Raw genomic sequence first — 21,114 nt, 5'->3', positions numbered from 1 at the left:
GCTGAGGGCTGGGGAGATGCCTGTACATGTAACTGACAGGACCAATTGATGAGTGAGGGGGATTCCTGGAGGGTGACAGATGTGCTTCTGAGATCTGTCAAACGTGACAGTCTCTCCCCACCACCACTGATTCATGCTGGAACAGACCATCCTGGGGAAAACACACACAAAAAAAATTCATCTCCACGGGTTATAAATTCTTGAGCGGAGATGGGGAGGATAGGAGGAGCTATCTGCAACTTTAAATTTCTTCTTCCCATGGGAGTGGGGTGGGGTGGGGTGGAGCCTGGATTTTTTTGTCAGACTAAGTGACATTGAACAGTTCATGACATTGACATTTGTAAACGGCTTGAGATACTGCGATGTTAGAGAATTTACAGGAGTCTTAAGGGAGCTGCGAACTGCTAGATGACACTGGTAGACTGGGAGCATTCAAAAAAAAAATCAATGAACAACCCACTGGTTCAAAACAGAAGACATGTCTGAGGAGAGTGCACATGTATCTGATGAGTTACTGTCGACCCTCTCCCCTAAAGAAAAATATAAATACAAAGACTATTTAGCCATAAGGGAAACTCACAGGAAAGGAGGGAAACACACAGAGGAGACAAGACTGAGTAGGAACAGCTGCTGTGTTTACATGCGGTGAAATAATATATGGTGAACAGCTGTCCTGGCTCCCGCCACCACTCAGAAGGCATTTGACAAATTTAAACCTAGACAAGTTTTAAATTGATTACAAAGACCCACAACTGCAGAGAATAAGAGACTTAAGACAACCTCTAACTGAGACATCTACAACACACCTCTCCTGCCAAAGTCTCAGGGATCATTTCCGAAGGGACACAAAGGTTTTCAGAGCCAGATGTGGTCAATGACAAGGAACCGGTGTTTTCCTGACATAGCAGGGAAACTGCACATATGAACTCACAGTATGCACAAGACAAAACCCCAGCATGAAGCCAGGAAAGTGGGAAGAAAGGTCCACTCCTAGATGAGAAGTTATTGGCAGTTGGTAGTTGCTGGGGAGAGTACAGTGTGTTTTCCTTAAGGGTATAGCTTTGAGTAGGTCCACCACGCTCCAGTCAATGGTCATTCAAGAGTATATATAGGAAGCATCAAATTGGACAGAATGAATTTAAAAAAAAAAAAAAATTTAAAAAAAACGTCTCAAAGTTGGGTGGGTAGGAAAGGAAATGGTGGATCCACAAGGTATTGGAAGAGGAAATGAGTATGATCAAAATACATCGTACAAAGTTATCAGTTAATAAAATATAAATGCAAACTTATTAAGATGGTGGTTTTGTTTGTCTGTGGATAGACACGGAGAGATCATAAGGAGAAGGAGAGGAAGTTGTACTGCGTGATTCAGGGAATAGGACCAGGGAAAACAAATTATGTGATCCACTTTGTCGGAGAGAGGGGCTACACACAAAACACTCACAGCCAATCATCCAGCTAGAGCTCAGAAGCATAAAGAGGAATGTAATTGAAAGGGGATAAAAATAATACTTGAAGTAACAGCTAAGGGAATAATGGTAAATAATGAGGTGATTTTAACAAAGGGCAATAAATTACCATCCTCTGAATATCTGAGACTGTTGGAAGGAATGTTGGAAATGCAATACTGTGCTCAAGGGGAATGACTTTCTTCAAAAATATGGAACTCTTGTAAATTTATGGAAAGGGATTTTTTTTTATCATTAAGTTACACACTTTTTACGGGTGTCAAGAATTCCTGAGTAGAGGCAGCTAGAGAGTACAGGGCACTGATCCAAAGAAAGAGACAGGACAGCAGTGAACCTACAAAGACCAGTCAAGAGAAGGACTCACTAGGAGTGATTTCAGCAATGGCACTGAAGAGGGATCTATCCAAATGAAGAATGGCCTTGTTCATTTTTCCAACTTCAGTGTGTAAAAAATATATATGCGGTTGAACCTGAGAAATCTCTCTCCAGGTCAAGTTACTTTATGTAGACAGTTGCAAGATTCAACCTGTATTAGGGACTGAATTATATACAACCAAAAGTTATATGTGGAAACCATAATCACTGATGTGTTGGTATTTAGAGAGGAGATATGGAAAATGGTAATTACAGTTAAGTGATGTCCTAAGGATGGGATCCTTATCCAACAGGAATAACGTCCAGATAAGAGTAGAAAAAGATTCAAGATCTCAATCTCTCTCTCTCTCTCTCTCTCTCTCTCTCTCTCTCTCTCTCACACACACACACACACACACACACACAGACATACACACACATTCATGTACATATGCTAACACTCATATAAGCATTCATGCATGCTACAATGTTCTTGAGGTCATGGGGAGAAGGTAAAAAAAATCACAATTGAGAGATAAAAAAGAAAAGATTCACCATGAACCAACCCTGACCCCTGACCTTGATTGATCTTGGACTTCCAGACTTCAGAGGTGTAGAAAACATGAATTCTGATTGCTTTAGGCACTCAAGCTGTTCTGTTTTGTCGGGCAGACCTAGAAGAGGCATGGAGCAGCCATAAGGAGTGTTCCTCTGCACGGCAGGGAGGAGAGAGGCTTTGATGAACAAAGAAATGAAGCCAGCGGAGAGCACTCAGCCAGGCACTGCACAGCTGCAGAAAGGAGCTGGCTCTTCTTTGTGCCTTGGGAAGTTTTAGCCTCATATATTCCTGTTCTAGGAGGTGTTGATTGGAAAGAGTATAGAGGGAATTTATGGATCTTGAGCACCAGGAAGCAAGATGGTTCTGGAAAAAAATATTTTTTTTGAAAACGATAAATTTTACCATTGCCTATGTGTAGCCTAATATTTCACTCTACCCAGTGAGGATCACCTTAGAATTTGTCACACTACAGGAGGACAAATGCCACATTCTCACTTCTGTGTACACACTGGTCTTTATTAAAAGTATAAAATACTTTATAAAATACTATAGCCTGAGAGGGCAGAGGACACGGGTATGGCTGTGCCTGGAAGAGGAATTGTTTCCGATCAATAGCACAGGTCGTGGTTTGAATGTGATGTGTCTTATGCCCCCACCTCTGGGCTTATGTATATGAATGCTTGGTTCCTAGCTATGGTACTGTTTGAGGCTATGGAAGCCTTAGGACTGTGAGCTAGCCAGCAGATACAGTTCACCCTTAAAGGCACACCCCACTTTCAGTTTCAATCTAGCTCTGTGCTTCCTAGCCAGAAAGACACGAGAGGCTCTGCTAACTGGTCCCATCATCATGAACTTTGCTACTCCTTCCCCGACATGATGCTTGGCTTGGTCGATAGCTATGAGCCAAACTGTATCCTTCCACCCTAAAGTTGCATTTTGTTAAATCAATGAGAAAATGATAACTAATAATCCCAAGAATATAATTGCAATGGATAGCAATCTATTGAATATTTCAAAACCGCTAGTAAGGCACACTTTCTAACTTCATAATACAAAGAAATGGTACATATTTCAAGCAGTCTCCTATTAGGCTCATCTTATGCATGGCATACACGCATCAAACGTCATGCTCCAGAAACATGTGTAGTTATTAATGACTCAATTTAAAATGAAAATATATAAAATACATAGTTTTAAGATTTATTTTGTTTATGTGTTTGTGTGTGTGCCTGTATGTTGGTGTGTGTGAGTGTGAGTGTGTGTGTGTGTGTGTGTGTGTGCGCAAATGTAGCACTCCTCTATGTCTAGACAGGTCTCTTGAGATCAGTGCAAGATGGAGGACTACCTTTCCTTAGCAGGGCTTCCTCTTCTCTGCCTGATCTGGGGAACATGACCTCCATATCTTCTACCTACAGAATGTCATGTAGCCTCAGTGAGATTACTGGTTCAGCTTCCTTTCTACCAATAAGAACCTGTCCAGCAAAGCACCTAGAATTCCTGTAATGCCTTTTCATGCAAATGAGGCATTCTTTGGTACCCTAAGCTCTAGCCAATGATACTTACCCATCCTGGACATCCCTACTCCCTTCTCAAAAACTATATAGCCCTTGATTCATCCCAAATAAGGTTGATCTGCCTCTCTGAAGCTGATCCAGGAAGTCTGTCATTTCTGTTGTACTCAGGGGTTCCCCTTGTCCTCTTAGGCTGGTGGACCACAGGCCCTGGGAAGAAAGAAGAACCTATGTGTTGGGGGGTGGAGAGGTATGAGCACATGACTATGGGTGCCTGGAGAGGCCAGCAGAAGGCATGGGTTTTTGTGATGCACCCAATATGTGTGCTAGGAACCAAACTATAGAAAAGTAATAGACTCTCTTCACTGCTGAGTCATCTTTGCAGTCCCTAAAATTCATATTAAAAATGGGAACATGCCATACCTAAAGACCCTGATAAGGGCACAGGTGTGCTGTAACACTCAGAAGAGGTATTTGAAAGATTCCTGGGGAAGATAACACGTGAAGTCAGTGAATTGGAGCCACACGTCAGCTCTGTTATTCTTCCCACCTTTGGTAGAATGAAGACAGCCTTCTAGGCCCCGTTTCCTACTTTGAAAAGGAGTCATCATCTGCCTTACAGACCTACACACAAGAAGTGAATGAAGTCCACACTCCAACCCCTTAGAGTCCACAGTGCCCAACACAGGCGGAATATCTGTCATTGTTAATGACAGCACATGTCAACAGTCGTGGAAAGCTGTGAATTATACAAAGCTGGCAAAAAATAAAGTAAAAATCACAACTGTGTACCAGGAGAAGGGAGAAACGTGAAAGGAATCCAAAAAGAAGTGATAGGGTTTTTATAAAAAACGTGTTGTTTTAAAAACAAGCATGTGTGCAATTAAAAGAGGAAATTAAAAGTTAAGAACCCATCAATGCAAGCGAAACTGGCTCCAGGCAATGAGAAAAAAAAAACATCATGTATACATGCAGAATAAGAACAGGGTTGTGACTGACAGAATCTGGGCAAAGTCAGTCAGGAAAAGAAAAAGTGGAGACGGAGTCGAAGGCCTTTGGGTTTGCTTTGTTGTTGTTTGTTTGTTTGTTTGTTTGTTTCCTTACTTCTATATGTGAAAGTTTTCAAACCAGAAAACATAAAATAGAACTGGGAATGTTGTCATGTGACTAGAGTCTCGACACTCAGGAGAAGCTGATAGACAAGGACTGCTGTGAATTGCAAGTCACCCTGGACTGCATAATAAGTACCAGGCCAGCCAGGGCTACACTGAGAGACCCTGTCTCAGTAAACAGATAAACAAATAGAAAAATAAAATTAAGTTAAAATGAAAGCAAAAGTAAATGTTTATAAACAGAAATTGAAATCAAGGTGGATAGAGGAGCTGCAAATGTCTTCCTGGAGAACAGAAGGTCCGTTTTGTAAAACTTCCAACTAACAGGCTGTCTCCAGGTGTGTGTGTGTGCTGGGGGAAGAGGAGGAACCAAGGAGGACAGACCCAGGATAACCCCAAAGAAGGCAGCAGCTGTTTGGTCAGTTTATGCTCAGTGTGTGTGTGTGTGTGTGTGTGTGTGTGTGTGTGTGTGTGTGTGTACACGTGCATATGTGTGTGCATGTGCACATGTGTGTATGTGAATGTATGTGTATACACGTGCATATGTGTGTGCATGTGCACATGTGTGTATGTGCATGTGTGTGTGTGTGTATTTTGACCTGTCCTCTGAGAGTCTTAATCAAAATGATTTGATCCAATAGCCTATGAAACTACAGTTGCTTTACTTTAAAAAAAAAAGGGGGGGGGGATACAGAAAGAGAAGGAGGAGAGAGAACAGTAGGTCAGCCACTTAACATTACTGATAGCTCGGGATGTACGAAAATGAGTATAATAGAGGAAAACAAAATGGCAAATTTGTAAAGGGTTAGCCAAAAAAGAAGGGGGAGGATCTACCAAATATAAACAGCTGTCTTAATCATTCAGATAACAGATGTCCTTCTGGTTTACCTGCCTATCTTCTATGACATGGATGTTTCAACTAGAAAATCAGATAGAAGCCATGCATGGACTTCATCTCCCATTTACTGAGAACCCTCTCCAGGGCAAGAACTGTGCTAGATGGTGTGTTTACAAATATCTCCAAAGTAATACCTTCACTTTTTCTGAGATTTTTATAGTTTTGTAAATGATCCTTTTTTCAATTCCAGCTTCCTTGCTCTGGCCACGAAAGCAGTAAGAGATGGGATTTCTGCCAAGGAGTATTGACAGTGATGGGAGTTTGCTCAGGTAAGACCCCGCAGAGGAATGGAATGAAATTTGCTTTAAAGAGATTCCCAGGTCTGGAGGATTCTCAGTGGTTACATTCTTGGCACCCAAGCCTAGGGTTGAAGTTCTTCTATCCAGAAACCAATGTAAATGTCAGGTGAGCATGGTAGCCCATCTCTAACTCCAGGCTCAGAAGACGGATAGGATAACCGGAGCAACCTGAATAGTAAGGCTACAATACCAGGAGTCTCTGAAGCTGATTCAGAGACCCTGCCTCAGTGAGCATAGTAGAACAATGGAGGGTGAGCCCCAAGATCAACCTCCACAGGCAAACATAAGAGAACACTACACACTTGCAAAACATGCACCTATACACATGCATCACACACACATACATACTCACATACACATTCACACAGATGTATACACATATATTCACACACATACATATTCACATACATACATAATTACACACGTACATATTCACACACATACATATTCACATACATATATATATATTCACACACACACATTCACATACACATTCACACAGATATAGATGTATACACACATATTCACACACATACATATTCACATACATATTCACACATATACATATTCACACACATACATATTCACACACATACATAATTACACACGTACATATTCACACACATACATATTCACATACATATATATATATTCACACACTCATTCACATACACATTCACACAGATATAGATGTATACACACATATTCACACATATACATAGTCACATACATATTCACACATATACATATTCACACACATACATATTCACACAGATGTATACACACATATTCACACATGTGTATTCACAAACATGTATACACACATATTCACACATACACATTCACACACATGTATGCACACATATTCACTCACACACACACACACACCAATAATATGGCTCAGCTGGTAAAGACACTTCACCTCATGCCTGACACATGAGAGGATCATTCCTAGAACTTACATAAAAGCAGGAAAAGAGAACCAACCGCACAGTCACCCTCTGACCTCCACACTCATGCTACAGCATATGTGTCCCCTCCCCAATAATAAAAAAGTAAAATAACATTTAGGAGACTTTTCTGAAGTATATCAGAAGTATGTGGGTAGTATTACCAAAGTAAAGACAACAGGTAAAGATTAAATGAGGGAGGGTGGTGGTCTCAGGCTAACAGCAGGATTTCGAGGAAGAAAATGCAGGAAACAGACAAGTGCAGGCATACAAGAGGCTCCGATACAGCCGATAGTACTCAGGGCAGGTAGCTTTGGGCTAAAACATGAAAACACTCTTACTGCAGTGAAAGATCGCCAAAGATCTTTCTTTGTTCTTCTCCAAAACCAAAAGCTTTGACATAGAATAAATACATGGATTATTTTGTCAGACTTAACTTGCAAAGACAGTGGTGTATTGTTTTGTTTTGTTTTGTTTTGTTTTATAGCCTAATAAGAAATGGATGAAAGGGGGATGCTGGAGTTTGGGGTGAGAAAGGAAGAGGGGACAGATGCCACACCGCCAGATCAGCCAAGTCAGTTCTGGCAATAGCTAAACGTGACAGATGTCATAGCCAGATCGTCCTTACATCCAGGGAAATGAAAGAGGAACATGATCACGGGAGGTTTGATTTTGCTAACTCAGAGGAACAGAAAACTTCCTGTCATCTTCTCTGGAGAATGTTCTAGTGATTAATGATACTACATACATTGTTTTCACACTAATCTAGTTTATGTTGCGATTACACACATCTATCTAAGAAAAGGCCATTTCACGGGCAAACACATAACAAGGCCTTCTTCCCAAAACGAACATGGTCATTCCACAAGGAGGACTAGTTTAAAAAAAAAATGAATTTAATCTCAGTTTTACATGTTAAGCAGAGCAAATTATTCTGGTTATAATTTTACTTTTAGTACCACAATACCCTACATCCCATTTTTATGTGCTCTCTTCTTCCCCAGCTCTTCAATAAATACAACATTTGATTAGAAAATTGCTTATGTTTTCTTCTTACATTTTGTGATAAAGAAGGCTGTGAGTTTACAAAACTACATGTTATCCTCAGGGTTTGATCTTTGCTTTTTAAAAACTCTTTTTCTGAATTTTCTGAATTTAAGGCAGGTGGGGGGTCGGGGGGGAAGGAGGGCTTTAAGGAAAAGCTAGACATCTCATGATACTCAAGATCCAGCAATCATGACAGTTTAGACGTGTCAAGTTTTCTTAACCGGGTGATAAGACAGTCTACACTCCAAAGCACAACAGTTCAAACAAGCCTTGGAATCATACACGCGGTGCCACAAAGGCACCTAATTGAGCCGCTTTATAACCTCACGCAGAATTCCCTCGCCACCAATTTAGACAGAATTGCTTTTATTTTAGCAATGTTCTTTTAATTAAGTCCTAAACATCTAAAACACGGCAAATGTAAATATGTATTATAAATCCTTAACTATGGGGATCCGTGAGCATCCGTGCAGCTCTCTGCCCCGGAGAGGGGAGAGAATCTTTTTGTTTAAAAATCAGCTCAAATTGAGAGAGAAAACCGAACAATGTGACAAATGCTAAACTTTGTTTGTGTTGCCCTGCTCTGGGTACAAGCATCACTCCACCGCACTGCCTTTGAGAGCTACACTCCACTCCAGTTTGCCCAGTAGCTGTAAAGCCACAATATCTCCTGCCTCTTGTTCTACCTTCTATGTCATGTCATACTGACAGAACCTAGAATTTAGGGAATAATGGGAGTTAAGTATTAGAGTAATCATGCCACATCCTAGAAAATAACGAACTTTGAGATGATAAAAGAGACGTACAGTTGTTTATAATCAGGGCAAATTTAAACAGGATCTCAAAAGACACGTTAATAGTTAATGTTTTATTATGTTTTAGTGTCTTTTAATGTAGTGTTTTAATTTCTTCTCTGAGAATTTATACATGTATACAAAGAGCTTCTTTCATCATATCTACTCCAACTACCCCATTCCCAACTTCCACAACCTTCACCAGTCCCATCCACCTATCCATCTCTCTCTCTCTCTCTCTCTCTCTCTCTCTCTCTCTCTCTCTCTCTCTCTCTCACACACACACACACACATACAATTTCCTAAGTTGACCTTGAACTTTGAACTCACTATATAGTCCAGGCTGACCTCAAACTTGCAGTCCTCCTGCCTCAGCCCCAAAGTACACCACCACACACCCAGCTTATTTTGTTCAAGTTTAATCCTATACAGTTCTTTGTTTGGCTTTCAGGGGTTGGGTTGCTCTCTGTTGCTGTGATACACTGCTCCGACCACAAGCAACTTTGGGAAGGAAAGGGTTTATTTGCCTTATACTTCCAGATCCCACACCATCCCTAAGGGAAGTCAGGGTAGGAGCTCAAAGGAGATCGGGCAAGCACTTGCTGCCTTGATCAAGCTTGTGCTTTTATAATCAGCACAGAACCTTATGTATGGAATGGTGCTGCCTTTAGTGGGCTAGGCCCTCCTACGCCAAACAATAATCAAGACAATACCTCACAGATATGCCCACAGACAAGCCCACAGACCTAACACTACTTAATTTAAAATCTACTCCCTATGGGTAATGTCCTGAAATCCCCATCCTTAAGCCCATCCTGGAACGCCCCTCTGCCCTCAGGGATCATTGGCCAATATCAATTCATGAGGGCAAAAGGAGCAGAAATGGCAGATGGTGATGACAACTCCTCAATTAAAATTCTTTTGAGGTGATTCCAGGCTGTGCTGAGTTGCCAGCTACACCTAACCAGGACAGTCAGGATGGGTTTCTTTACTACAAGAAAATTGTACATATTCATGGGGTAGCATATTAGGTTTTAATATACATACATGTTGGGCAGTGTTCACATTAGGGTAAAATATCTACCTCTCCACACACTGTTTTAAACCATTCTGGAAATAACTATGAGACAAACAGCAAGGGAAATACAACTTTCTATGCCCTAATCAGTACTTAATTCAAAATCTACCCCTATGGGTAATGTCCTGAAATCCCCATCCTTAAACCCACCCTGGGACACTGCCCCCTACCCTCAGGGATCATTGGTCAATATCAGTTCATGAGGGCAAAAGAAGCAGAAATGGCAGATGATGTCAGGGATGAAGATGCAGTTCAGAAGCCCTGAGTATCTAAGGTAATCACGATATGCAGGGACCAGTTTTAGGGAGACAAATCAACTTTACTTGGAGTGACTCAAGGGTTATAGGTTTGGATTAAAAGGTAGGAATATCTAGGGTGGGCAATGTCATTGGTTGAAGGCTTAAAGTACTGAGAAGCCTCATTAGCATGGGGAGGCATTTGGAAATCTCAGGCGCTAGCCGAATGGGCTCCTATGAGGAGAAAGGAAGTTGAACTTGTAATCTAAGGCTAACATTCCACAGGTTGAGAGGTGTCTGAGGGTTTTTTGAACTTCCCAGACAAGGTCAGAGAAGGAGAAGCCCTACTGGTAAAAGGAGTCTGACATTTTGTGCCAAGCCCCAAGGCTATTTGGACAATGGTAGACTTCAACCTTAATTAGCAGAACACCAGCCAAAATGCTTTCCAACACACACACAGAGAGAGAGAGAGAGAGAGAGAGAGAGAGAGAGAGAGAGAGAGAGAGAGAGAGACTCAAGTTTTAAAAGCTGTTTCCAAATTAATACCTTCCTTTTTTCCTAGTCTCCTGATGATAAGCAAATTATTTTAAGTGACAAGCCTTAAGGACCATATGCATGTGTGTGTGTGTGTGTGTGTGTGTGTGTGTGTGTGTGTGTGTATGTGTGTATTATATACTCATATATATCTGTGTATATGGCTGTGTGTGTGTGTGTGTGTGTGGTTTGTGCATATGTGTATATGTGTGTATATACATCAATATGCAATCTTTTAAAGCAAAGCTATTAGCCTAGAAATTTAATTTTCTCAACTTCTCTAAGATTCCTTCTATTGGTCTGGTAGGTTTTGGTTAATACTAACAGGAAGATCTGAGTACCTCTGCCATGAGCCAAAAGACTCAATGTTTGGTCCAGTTCATCCAGGAACCTACCAACCCCTGGATCATGACCAATTCTTAAGAGTTATCTGTACAGTTATTCAGAGGACATTCAAAAGCAATCTCTGTAGGTTAAAATTGTTCAGTCAAGTAATAAAATAACAGTTTGTCTAGCAATTATACAATAAATGTGCTTTGGGAAAATGAGTGGATTTATATATTTACATTACTTCTTGACTAGTATCAACCAATAATCCCATTCTAAAGCACCATAACTGCCAGAGGTAGGGGAAAAGGTCATGGAATCAAATGTGTATTTTGTGGCTTTAAAAGTACATAGTGTCTTACTCCAGACAACCACTAATGAGGGGAACTTAATTCACAAACAAAAAAGTAATTAGAGCTATAGATAGGATACATACATATTATGCCATTTTTCTTTTGTGTTTTAAAAACCATCTGCATGAATCCCATCACTGCTCTATTAAATAATTATGCATTACAATTTTTTATAGTTACTAATTTTGAACTACTTAAAATGTCAAATGTTTGCAGGCTTCACTCACTTTTCCAATTATTACATTGGAATGACTCATTAACTGTAACATAAACAGGCTCATTTTTACGTCCTGTTATGAGATGTCCCCAATTTCATTGTCAAAGTACTGTTTTCTCAGGAACCATGACAGGAAAAAAAAAATTCTGTTGGAAAGGGGCAAAAAGCCCAACACATACAAGTTGGTCTGCACACTCCATTCCTTAACATGTAGTTTCAGATACCATTTATGTGAATACCTTTGGGAAAAAAAATTTTGACAAAATTTCTATCTTTTGAAAGCTGACTGAGAAAAGAAAAAAGTACCTTTTGTCACATTATACTAGAAGATTTTGGTCTTTATCAACGTCAGACCCTTGGACCAACTTCCTGGCATATTTGGGAACCCCAAACTATACAGTAAAAACAAAAGGGGCCAGCTATGAAAGTCACAGAACTGTGAACATACAAAAAAAAAAAAATAGAACTTACTGAGGAGGTTGAATGCTGAAATCTGACATCCAGGTTCTTTCCCACCACTCCCAAATTAATATAATCCAAAGATACCCAAGCCACCTGACATCACTCTCACTTAGAAATGCTCTATAAGAGCTGGAGATGGTTAATTGTACATACTGCTCTTGCAGAGAATGTGGGTAGGTTCAATTTCCAGCACCTACATCACACACACACACACACACACACACACACACACACACACACACAATGGAATTTTTTTAAATTTAGAAATGCTATCTATTGTAACCTAGAATTACAAGTAAACTATTTCTTTTGAAGACATTTTAAAGTTTCTTTTGAAATCCCAAAGGCTTCATGTGGCCATGTCAATTTCAAGAGTAAATTATTCGGATTTAAGTTGTTCTGTTCAATGGTGAGTGTGTTTTCCTTGAAGAAAGTCTTCAGGGGGTCACAATAGGGTCTGCTTATCACTATGTAGTTTAAGGCATTTTCTTCTGTTCTTAGACTTCTGTGGTGGGGGTGGGAAGCTCTAGGGATAAAACCCTAGGATCTTAAGCCTGCTAAGCAACTGTTATACCATGATAAATGTATCCCCAGCCTTGAATATTTTCAATGGAATTTCACTGCATAATCAGGTCTGTACTGGAACTCATGATCCTCCTGCCTTGTTATCTCATATGCTAGAATTATGAGTGGGCCCTCACATCCCACTAAGATTTTTTTCCCTTTAAAATGAGCAAAATACAACCAACTGTAGCATCTGATGCTACAACCCAAGGCATGTTTTAGAAGATGTGTTTGTTAAAGAGCATTTCTAAAGGTTTCTGTCTGGAAGAGCCCCTAGAGCAGTCAGTCACCCCTGCAGTCAGGCAGGGCTCACTCTAGTACCAGCAAGAACAAAACACATTCCACCTCAAGAACGTGATGAACTTACAAAACAACTTTTATCCGAACCGCATATCCTGTAGGGATCAATCATTCTCCTTCATTCCTAATTAACAAGAAAACAGCAAAAATTCCAGATACATATCAAACAAGTCAGTGGTGCCAAGATGTTTGAATCAATAAAAATGGAAAATAATAAGCTAGAAGTAATGGGGGAGGGATCAGATCAAAGTATGCAATTCTTTAGTATTTCACCAGAAACAATAAGCTACCGATGTGAATATGAGATGTTGTCTTATCTTCCTACTGACTGCAGGTTGCAAACTTTGAGTCAATATAGAGGAAAGGAAAAGATTGGGTGGGATTTTTTTGGTTTGTTTATTTGTTTGTTTGTTTGGTTGGTTGGTTGGGTTTTTTGTGTGTTTGTTTTTTAAAAACGCTGATTACTGATGTGATAGTACATGTCTGTAATCTCAGCTCTTGGAGGCAGGAGGATCCAGAGTTCAAAGTCAGCATGGGCTACCTGAGATCCTCTCTCAAAACAAACAACATAAAGAGTGAAGGATTTCTTGGCTAATCTGAGGCTAACTGGCCATTTAAAGGTCGAATGATTCATTAGTTGACAACATTAAAGGTCTAGTATTGATTGATCTGAGATAAAAGAGATTTTCATTCTACACAGAAAAAACGGGCATTTGTGGAGCCCAACTGGTATTCTAATGCAAAGCCACCTTCAAAGCTTTGGACTGTCAAGATCACTGTCCCTAAACATCTAGGTCTAATGACTGTGACTCAGTTAACCTCCTTCTTACAAAACTCATCCTAGGTGACATCTTTACAAGTGCCTTCATCTAAAAAAGAAAGAAAGAAAGAGAGAGAGAGAGAGAGAGAGAGAGAGAGAGAGAGAGAGAGAGAGGAAGAAAGGAAGGAAGGAAGGAAGGAAGGAAGGAAGGAAGGAAGGAAAAAGAAAAGAAAAGAAAAGAAAAGAAAAGAAAAGAAAAGAAAAGAAAAGAAAAGAAAAGAAAAGAAAAGAAAAGAAAAGAAAAAATGGCCCCTGGGATGAGAAGCCTGAATCTTCATTTAAAACTGAGCCAGAAGTGGTGGTGCACATCTTTGATCCAGAGCTCAGGAAGCAGAGGCAAGTGGATCCCTGTGGGTTTCAGGCCACTGTGATCTACATACTGAGTTCTAGGCCATCAAGGATTATATAATGATTCTATGTCTCAAAAATACAAACTAACAAAACGAAACAAGTTATGTGCCAGGCATAGTAGCACATGCTTATGACTCCAGAACATAGTATGTAGAATCAGAAGCTGAAGGTCAGGCATAGCAAGGTCAAAGGCAATCTGAACTACCCGACACTCTGTCTCAAGAGAAAAATAAATAAATAAATAACTGAATAAATTATAAAAAATTTAAATTTTAATAAATAGCGGTTTTTTAAATTGTGATTTAAAGTATTTTTATAGTATACATCATATTTTAACTTACTTTTTAGACTGTTGTAAATAGTGTAATATAAACAAAATTAACCTGATGATTAGTTTCTGGAAATCTAAAGTAAATACAATTGCAAATGGACAAGATATTTACATACAAATTAATTACGCTGGCATGAGTAGGTAGAAAGTGCTTGCTTAATTATTGTGAATTCTCAGTGGGTTGTACTTAAATGAAAATCTATTTTTTCAATTTGTTCTAGAAAGTTTGCCAATTTGAGCTTTTTGAGGAAGCTACCAAATTACTTTCAAAGCAAGAGCACTCTTCAAACAAGACAGTTTTCCTTACATGATCAATTTGATTCCAAATCTAAGTTCTGATTCATAGAGAATAGAATAGTGTATGCTCTTGACCGTGTAAGGTAAGAGCAGAATTTTCATCCTAAATATCTGGGGTGATATTGCTCACATTATTTATCAAGCTGTGCACAGTAATCTGATTACTTGAAATTAAAAATGCACCCTTAGCAACCAAAAGTGCTATAGAACTTTATTAATAAAATGCAGATATTGCATAGTCATAGAAATGAGATTTCTCCAAATATAGTCATCTAGGAGAAACAAATAGAGAAAATATGATCTCCTGTGATGCTTTCCAGTATCATTAACAGCTCCTTCAGTATTTGTATGATTAATGACATAAGAACATTTTTATCAATTAATATAATCTGTGTACATCTACAATTCATCATTATACCACACACCATATATCAGAGGTCAATGGGTTTTTTATTTTAAAAAGGAGCAGGTAGATAATACAGAATATTATATAGATACTTATAAAACAAGAATAAAGACAATTTTAACAAAAATTTACCAATCAAATTCAAAATATAACAATATGTAAATACAAATTTTGCTCGTGCCATTGCATAAGTGAGACAGGTGACTAAAATCCAAATCTCACACTGTCATTTTGTGCCACAAAGAATTCTCTTAAATTTTTTTCTTTTCTTTTCTTTTCTTTTCTTTTTTTTTTTCAGGTAAACATGAAAAACCTACTCTTAGCTCACAGGCTGTATAAAGACAGACGTGAGGGCAATTTATCCCAAGGGCCACACTCTGCCAAACCCTGAGTAAATATTACAACCTCTTTCCAATGACCATATGCAATTTCATTGATTTTTTTTTTAATTGGGGGTGGAGGGGGAGTCCACTGACAGTTTGACTCTAATTGTTTTTATGTGATATGAATTCCCAGACTAATTTCATGAGATTAGAATAATATCTATTACTTTAATTAAGGACTAGGTATCATGTGGATGTCGTCTTTGACCTCCATGTTGGCTTATAAGCTATGTTAACCATGTGCAAAAGCATCAGAAATGACCCATAGCAGACACAATGAGTGGAGAGAAGGCGTCAAGTGCATAACAGTAGATGATGCTAGGAGTGAGTCAGGGAGCTCACTGACATGCACTTCCATGGGCCAGCCACTGACACATGGCGGCATGGATCATAGCCATCAGCTCTTTGTTATTACCCTGTAGTTATTTCATTATTTTACTGCAGAACATTGGGAGGAGGGAAGAGAACAAGAAGAGGTTCCCAGAAAGAGCAACAACACTGAATTTTTAAGAACTTGAGGCTCCGTCCAGTTGTATCTGAGTTGTCCCCAAGAATCGGTAAGAATGGTCATCTACAAGGCCAAGCCCTTTTTCTCTGTTACTGATTTTATCATATTCTTGGCACTTCCTTTGGAGTAGATATCAGATATATCCCTAATTTCAATTAAACAGAAGAAAAAAAAAAAACACAGAAGCTGACCTCCAATGCAGTCATTACTGAGCTATTTGGTGAGCATTAATTATTCTCAGAGTGGGGCTCAGCGAGTCTTCCATCATGTGATCTGTAAGAATGAAACCAAAGCAAAACCCTTCCCGGCCTTACTAGTTATAACCCATCCTTCTTACCTGGTGAGTCAACCTCTCAAAACTACCTTGGCATTGAGAATTTGTAGGTTCTTAAGAGCAAGTGTAGAATAAATAAATCATCATTTCCCTTGTTCTAGTACCTCTGTCATAGAAGGAAGTGAAGAAACCAGAGAGAGCCAGGAGTACAGCCTCTCAAACAGCAAGCAAATGAGCAAGGATGCCTGCCGCTGTGTTAGCATGGAAAAGATGACTCAATGTACTAACAAACTTACCTCAACCTGGACACAGACTAAAACCTTAGGCTGGTGCTGGTTCCCAGCTTGGAAATGCCACAGGGGACACCAGAAACAAAGAATACAACCCACTCAATATATTTCTTTATAATTACATGGGTACTAACTACAGTCACAGAGTGTTACTGGCACATGAATTAGTAATCTGTACTTACACATAAGTGCATGTGCACACGCGTGCTCGCACACACACACACACACACACACACACACACACACACACACACACGTGCATGTATGAGAGCATGCATGCATGCCCATGCACTTGTGAGGTGGGGAGAAGAGAAGGTGGCTGTATTTGCATGGAATCTTTCTAATGCAAATTCCTCAGTTGATTAAGTAGATCAATTAATATTCAAATTAGAGTTCACCTAATCCCAGGTTTAAAGAGTCCCCTAGGCAAATGTTCTTATTGTTACCCAAAGGCCAACTCAGTGGATGACAGATTTTTCTCCTTGTGAGTCAGTTGTAAATAAAGAAGAAAGGTGTTTACATTCACCTGAGAGACAGGCCTTTAATTTTCTTTTGCTTATATTCAGTTTTCCCTGACTTTACTTGTGGGATTTGAGATTGATTCACTTCTTATTAATAAACAATCTGGTTCAGGAGAATTTGGGGGAAGTCTTACAAGGCAACTTTGGAATGTTTGTGCTGATTACAGTTGCCTGTCCTTTGGTTAACATACACCCCTGTTCATAAACTTCACATAAACCCCTGTTGATACACTGCTCTGTCTTCCAAAACTGATAGCATGGTAGGACACATTTCCTATCCCAACCCAGCAACAAGTGGACCCTGACTCCTCCAAAATGTAAAGAGTGAGGAATAATATAAAAATTAGGAGATGAAACATTTTGTTCTACGTCTGCAGGTCGCGTTGTCAAAATACCAATAAGAAATTACTAAAAATCACCTCAATTTTCTGAAGCCATTGAATGATGACACTTGAAGAAAAGTCAACTCCTAAACAGGTCTGCTAAAAATTCCAACTTTAATATTTAACTGTTCTTCTTCACTTCAATCCTAGGCTCTCCACGTTTATCCAATGATTTCGTAGAGAAATCGAACCCCGATGGACACAGATCCAGCATTGAAACTGCACCCATTGGAGGCCCAGGCAGAGTCAAGCAGACGTGAGCACTGGCTTCTCCTCAAATCTCAGCTGCTCACTTTTTCCCTGGCTGAGAGGTACTAGGAAGGAAAGCCTGTAATACAGACCTTCCGGTGACACTCTGTATCACATTTCAAGCAAGCAAACAAATTTCAACAGCTCACAGCCCAATTATTCATATTAATACACTGCAAAATGATGTGCAGGCAAGGCATAGGAAAGACACACGGGGTTAGGCCAGCGTGAAGCTCTGCCCAACTCAAGGGAAAGAGCCCATGGTGTGCTTCGCATCGCAACAGTGACCTCTAGCGCTCCATCTCTGCTGAACCCCTGCAGCTGCAGAAGAAATTACACCTTTGCCACAGAACTTCAACTGAGCGGGTGGGTGGCTTCAGGTCTGTGGTCGTGTATCTTTGTTTGTTTATTTGCTACAACGCTAGTCAAAGCCATCACCCACGGGACCCTTAAGATTTCGACTAGGAGAAAACTGCATATTTTACTGATTTAATGGGATTCCCGCACATTCAATTTAAAATTGAATGGGAAACACAGTCCAGCCCTGGAGTGAAGTTTTCTCCTTTGCAGAATGGCAGATAAATTCTGACAGTAAATGAGCTCCTGCAAACGGAAGCCCAAAATCACCAGTGGATGGGCACGGGCTCATGACAGTGAGTTCCCTGTGATTCTTCCTTCACGAGGACTCTACAGTTAAGGCAAAGAAGGTTCTATAGCAAAAAAGTGTTAGCAATTTCTTGTCTCCCAAACCTAAAGCTGCCAGTAAGGCAGGTCCCAACCATTCCTGAACAGGCCTTGTAGCCCTTTCTCGTAAAGCAGATAAGGGTTGTCTTTAAAATCTGAGAAAGAAACAAAAAGTTGTGTGTTTGCTTAGCTGTTTTTATCGTGCATAAAAAGAGCATATTCTTCCATCTAGAGAATTTAAGCCAAATATAAACTTTTAAAACTTTTCTTATCTCCAATGGCAGGCTGATGAAAGAGTTTGGCCGGCGTATTTTGGATAATATTTAAATTAAGCAACGAGACCCATAACAAACCTGCCTCGAATCAATGAACTCAGCACCAAGACAACAATCAATCACAAACACATGAAGTTGAAATTTCAACCACTAGAGAACACTACTTAAGCGGGCGGGGGAAGGGAGGGGGAAATCACCTGCACATTTTCCTTTAAGGGAGAGGTAGGGATGGGTACCCATCCAGGAGTGCTCTTCTGCCTGAGGACACAGCTCTTCAATGCTGAGCTGTGCCTCTACCAGTTCTGCCTGCCCGTGAAGTCTGCAGTGTGTTTCAGCTATTAGCCTGCACCATTTTAGGGATGCAGCCAGCTACTGCTAAATCGCAAACTTCAGAAATCTCAGCTAATGCAGTAGAATATCAAGTCTGGGGGTTGTTTTCCTGGTAGACAAATAATCCCAATGAAATTCAATAACCTAAAGACAGGCGCAATGGAAGACATTCCCGGGCTGGTCCCCGATTAAGATGCTAATTTAATGTTTTACTAGAAGTTGAGTATTCTCAATGAATATTCAAAGAGAGTGAGATTCTGCTAAAAAAAAAAATCCAAATAGCATTTTGCATATTTTGACCAGACCAAGAGGAACCCGGTCATATTTGTACAATTCTCCTGTAGTGCTTTTCCTAGCCCCACAGCGATTCTGGGTGAAAAAGATTAATCGTGAAAACAACAGAATCAAAGTTTTGCGCGGAGCCCCCCTGCAAGTTTTAAATCATTTGCTGTGTACTTACATGAATTTCCAGCTTCCACTCTGTTCCAGTTTTGAGTAGACAACAGAAGTAACATCTTGAGAACAGCTCCAGCGACAGATCCCATATTCATAATTTTTGAGCTCCCCAAAAGATCTCGAGTGGCTCTCAGAGCGCAGGAGACAGGTTCTCCTCAGTCCTTCACCCAGCACTGACTGGGTCTTCAGTATCTCTAGCTCTCTGGCTCTCTTTCCTCCCCCTCCCTCCTCTCACGCGCGCTCTCTCTCCTCCTCCTCTCCCTCCTCCCTCCTCCCTCCTCCCTCCTCCCCCTCCTCCCTTTCCTCTCTCTCTCTCTCTCTCTCTCTCTCTCTCTCTCTCTCTCTCTCTCTCTCTCTCTCTCTCTCTCTCTCTCTCTCTCTCTCTCTCTCTCCCTCACCCCCCCCCCAGTACTGGTTCCTCACTGAAAAGCGACCAGCATCTGTCCTAACAAGCTTACACACTGCTGCCTAGGCCACGCCCACTCCTCACAGCGGTCTTAGAAATTTGCCCCAGCATCCTTCCTCCTCCAAAAAGCACAGCAGCAGCCAGCAGCTTTCTGAGCTCCGCAGCGGCTGCAGGTGATGGAAGCTGGACCTGGAGGCACTGCCCGCTGCTCCTGGCCTCCTCAGGGCTCCCTCTCCTCCCCTCTATTCTCCAATAAGCCTTAACCCGTTTTGTGCCCTGCCAGCCTTTGGGGTGAGGAAAGCGGCCAGGCAACGAAGCCTTCTGATTTTCTGCAGGTCTTGTATTTGGCAATGCCAACCAACATACTGAGCTATTTCCTGATTGCCCGGGAGTGTATCCAGGTAAAACTGCATTATGTTTCAAAACAAAAGCATAAAATAAGACAGAAATAACGAAGCAAGCGTTGGTGAATTGTAGCTAAAACTGTCCTCCGGGAAAACGCTTGCTGTTTTTCTGTTTCTATAAAACTATCGCCTTGTGCTCCGGTGCCAGGATTTTATTACGGAAATTCCTCACATGGGAACAGACATTCCTGCTTGGCAGATATTTAAAAATCATCTGATAATAGTCTGCAAGAAATTAACATTTCTTATTTTAGTTGGTGCTTCAGGAATACAAATCCACCAGTGAAGTGTTCTGAGTAGATTGAGTTTCTGTAAGTAGGCAGCATTCCACAATCATGTTTCTTAATAGTAATTCCCAGAGGTCTCAAAATGGAAAATGATGGAATACTGATAAAAGGAACCCCCTCCCATATGTGCACACACATGTGTGAGCACATATGTACACACTCGCGAGCACACATGCACACACTGACAGCAATACATACTCATTTATACACACTCACTTATACACACTCACAGGCACACACACACATATACTCGTGCATACACATGCATACACACACATATCCACACACTTGTACATACTCACAGATATACACACTCACACACAGGCATAACCACACACACACACACACACATACACACTCAGAAAATCAACTACAGAGAATATTTTTCCAATGGC

General features: G+C 40.5%; 1 protein-coding gene across 1 annotated transcript in view; it reads right to left on the bottom strand.

Annotated features, from left to right (window-relative positions):
• Cntnap4 (contactin associated protein family member 4) overlaps window positions 1-19,898 on the bottom strand; it is a 292,284-nt gene extending 272,386 nt beyond the window's left edge. Inside the window, exon 1 of the mRNA XM_034523024.2 lies at window positions 19,627-19,898. Coding sequence (XP_034378915.1) covers window positions 19,627-19,717 — 91 coding nt within the window. The 5' untranslated portion in view covers window positions 19,718-19,898. The remainder of the gene's footprint in view (window positions 1-19,626) is intronic.
• Window positions 19,899-21,114: the final 1,216 nt, after the last annotated feature.

The sequence above is a fragment of the Arvicanthis niloticus genome, chromosome 18 (assembly GCF_011762505.2).
Source record: "Arvicanthis niloticus isolate mArvNil1 chromosome 18, mArvNil1.pat.X, whole genome shotgun sequence".
In the NCBI taxonomy this organism is placed as follows: Eukaryota; Metazoa; Chordata; class Mammalia; order Rodentia; family Muridae; genus Arvicanthis; species Arvicanthis niloticus.
This window is presented reverse-complemented; position numbering and strand designations above follow the sequence as displayed.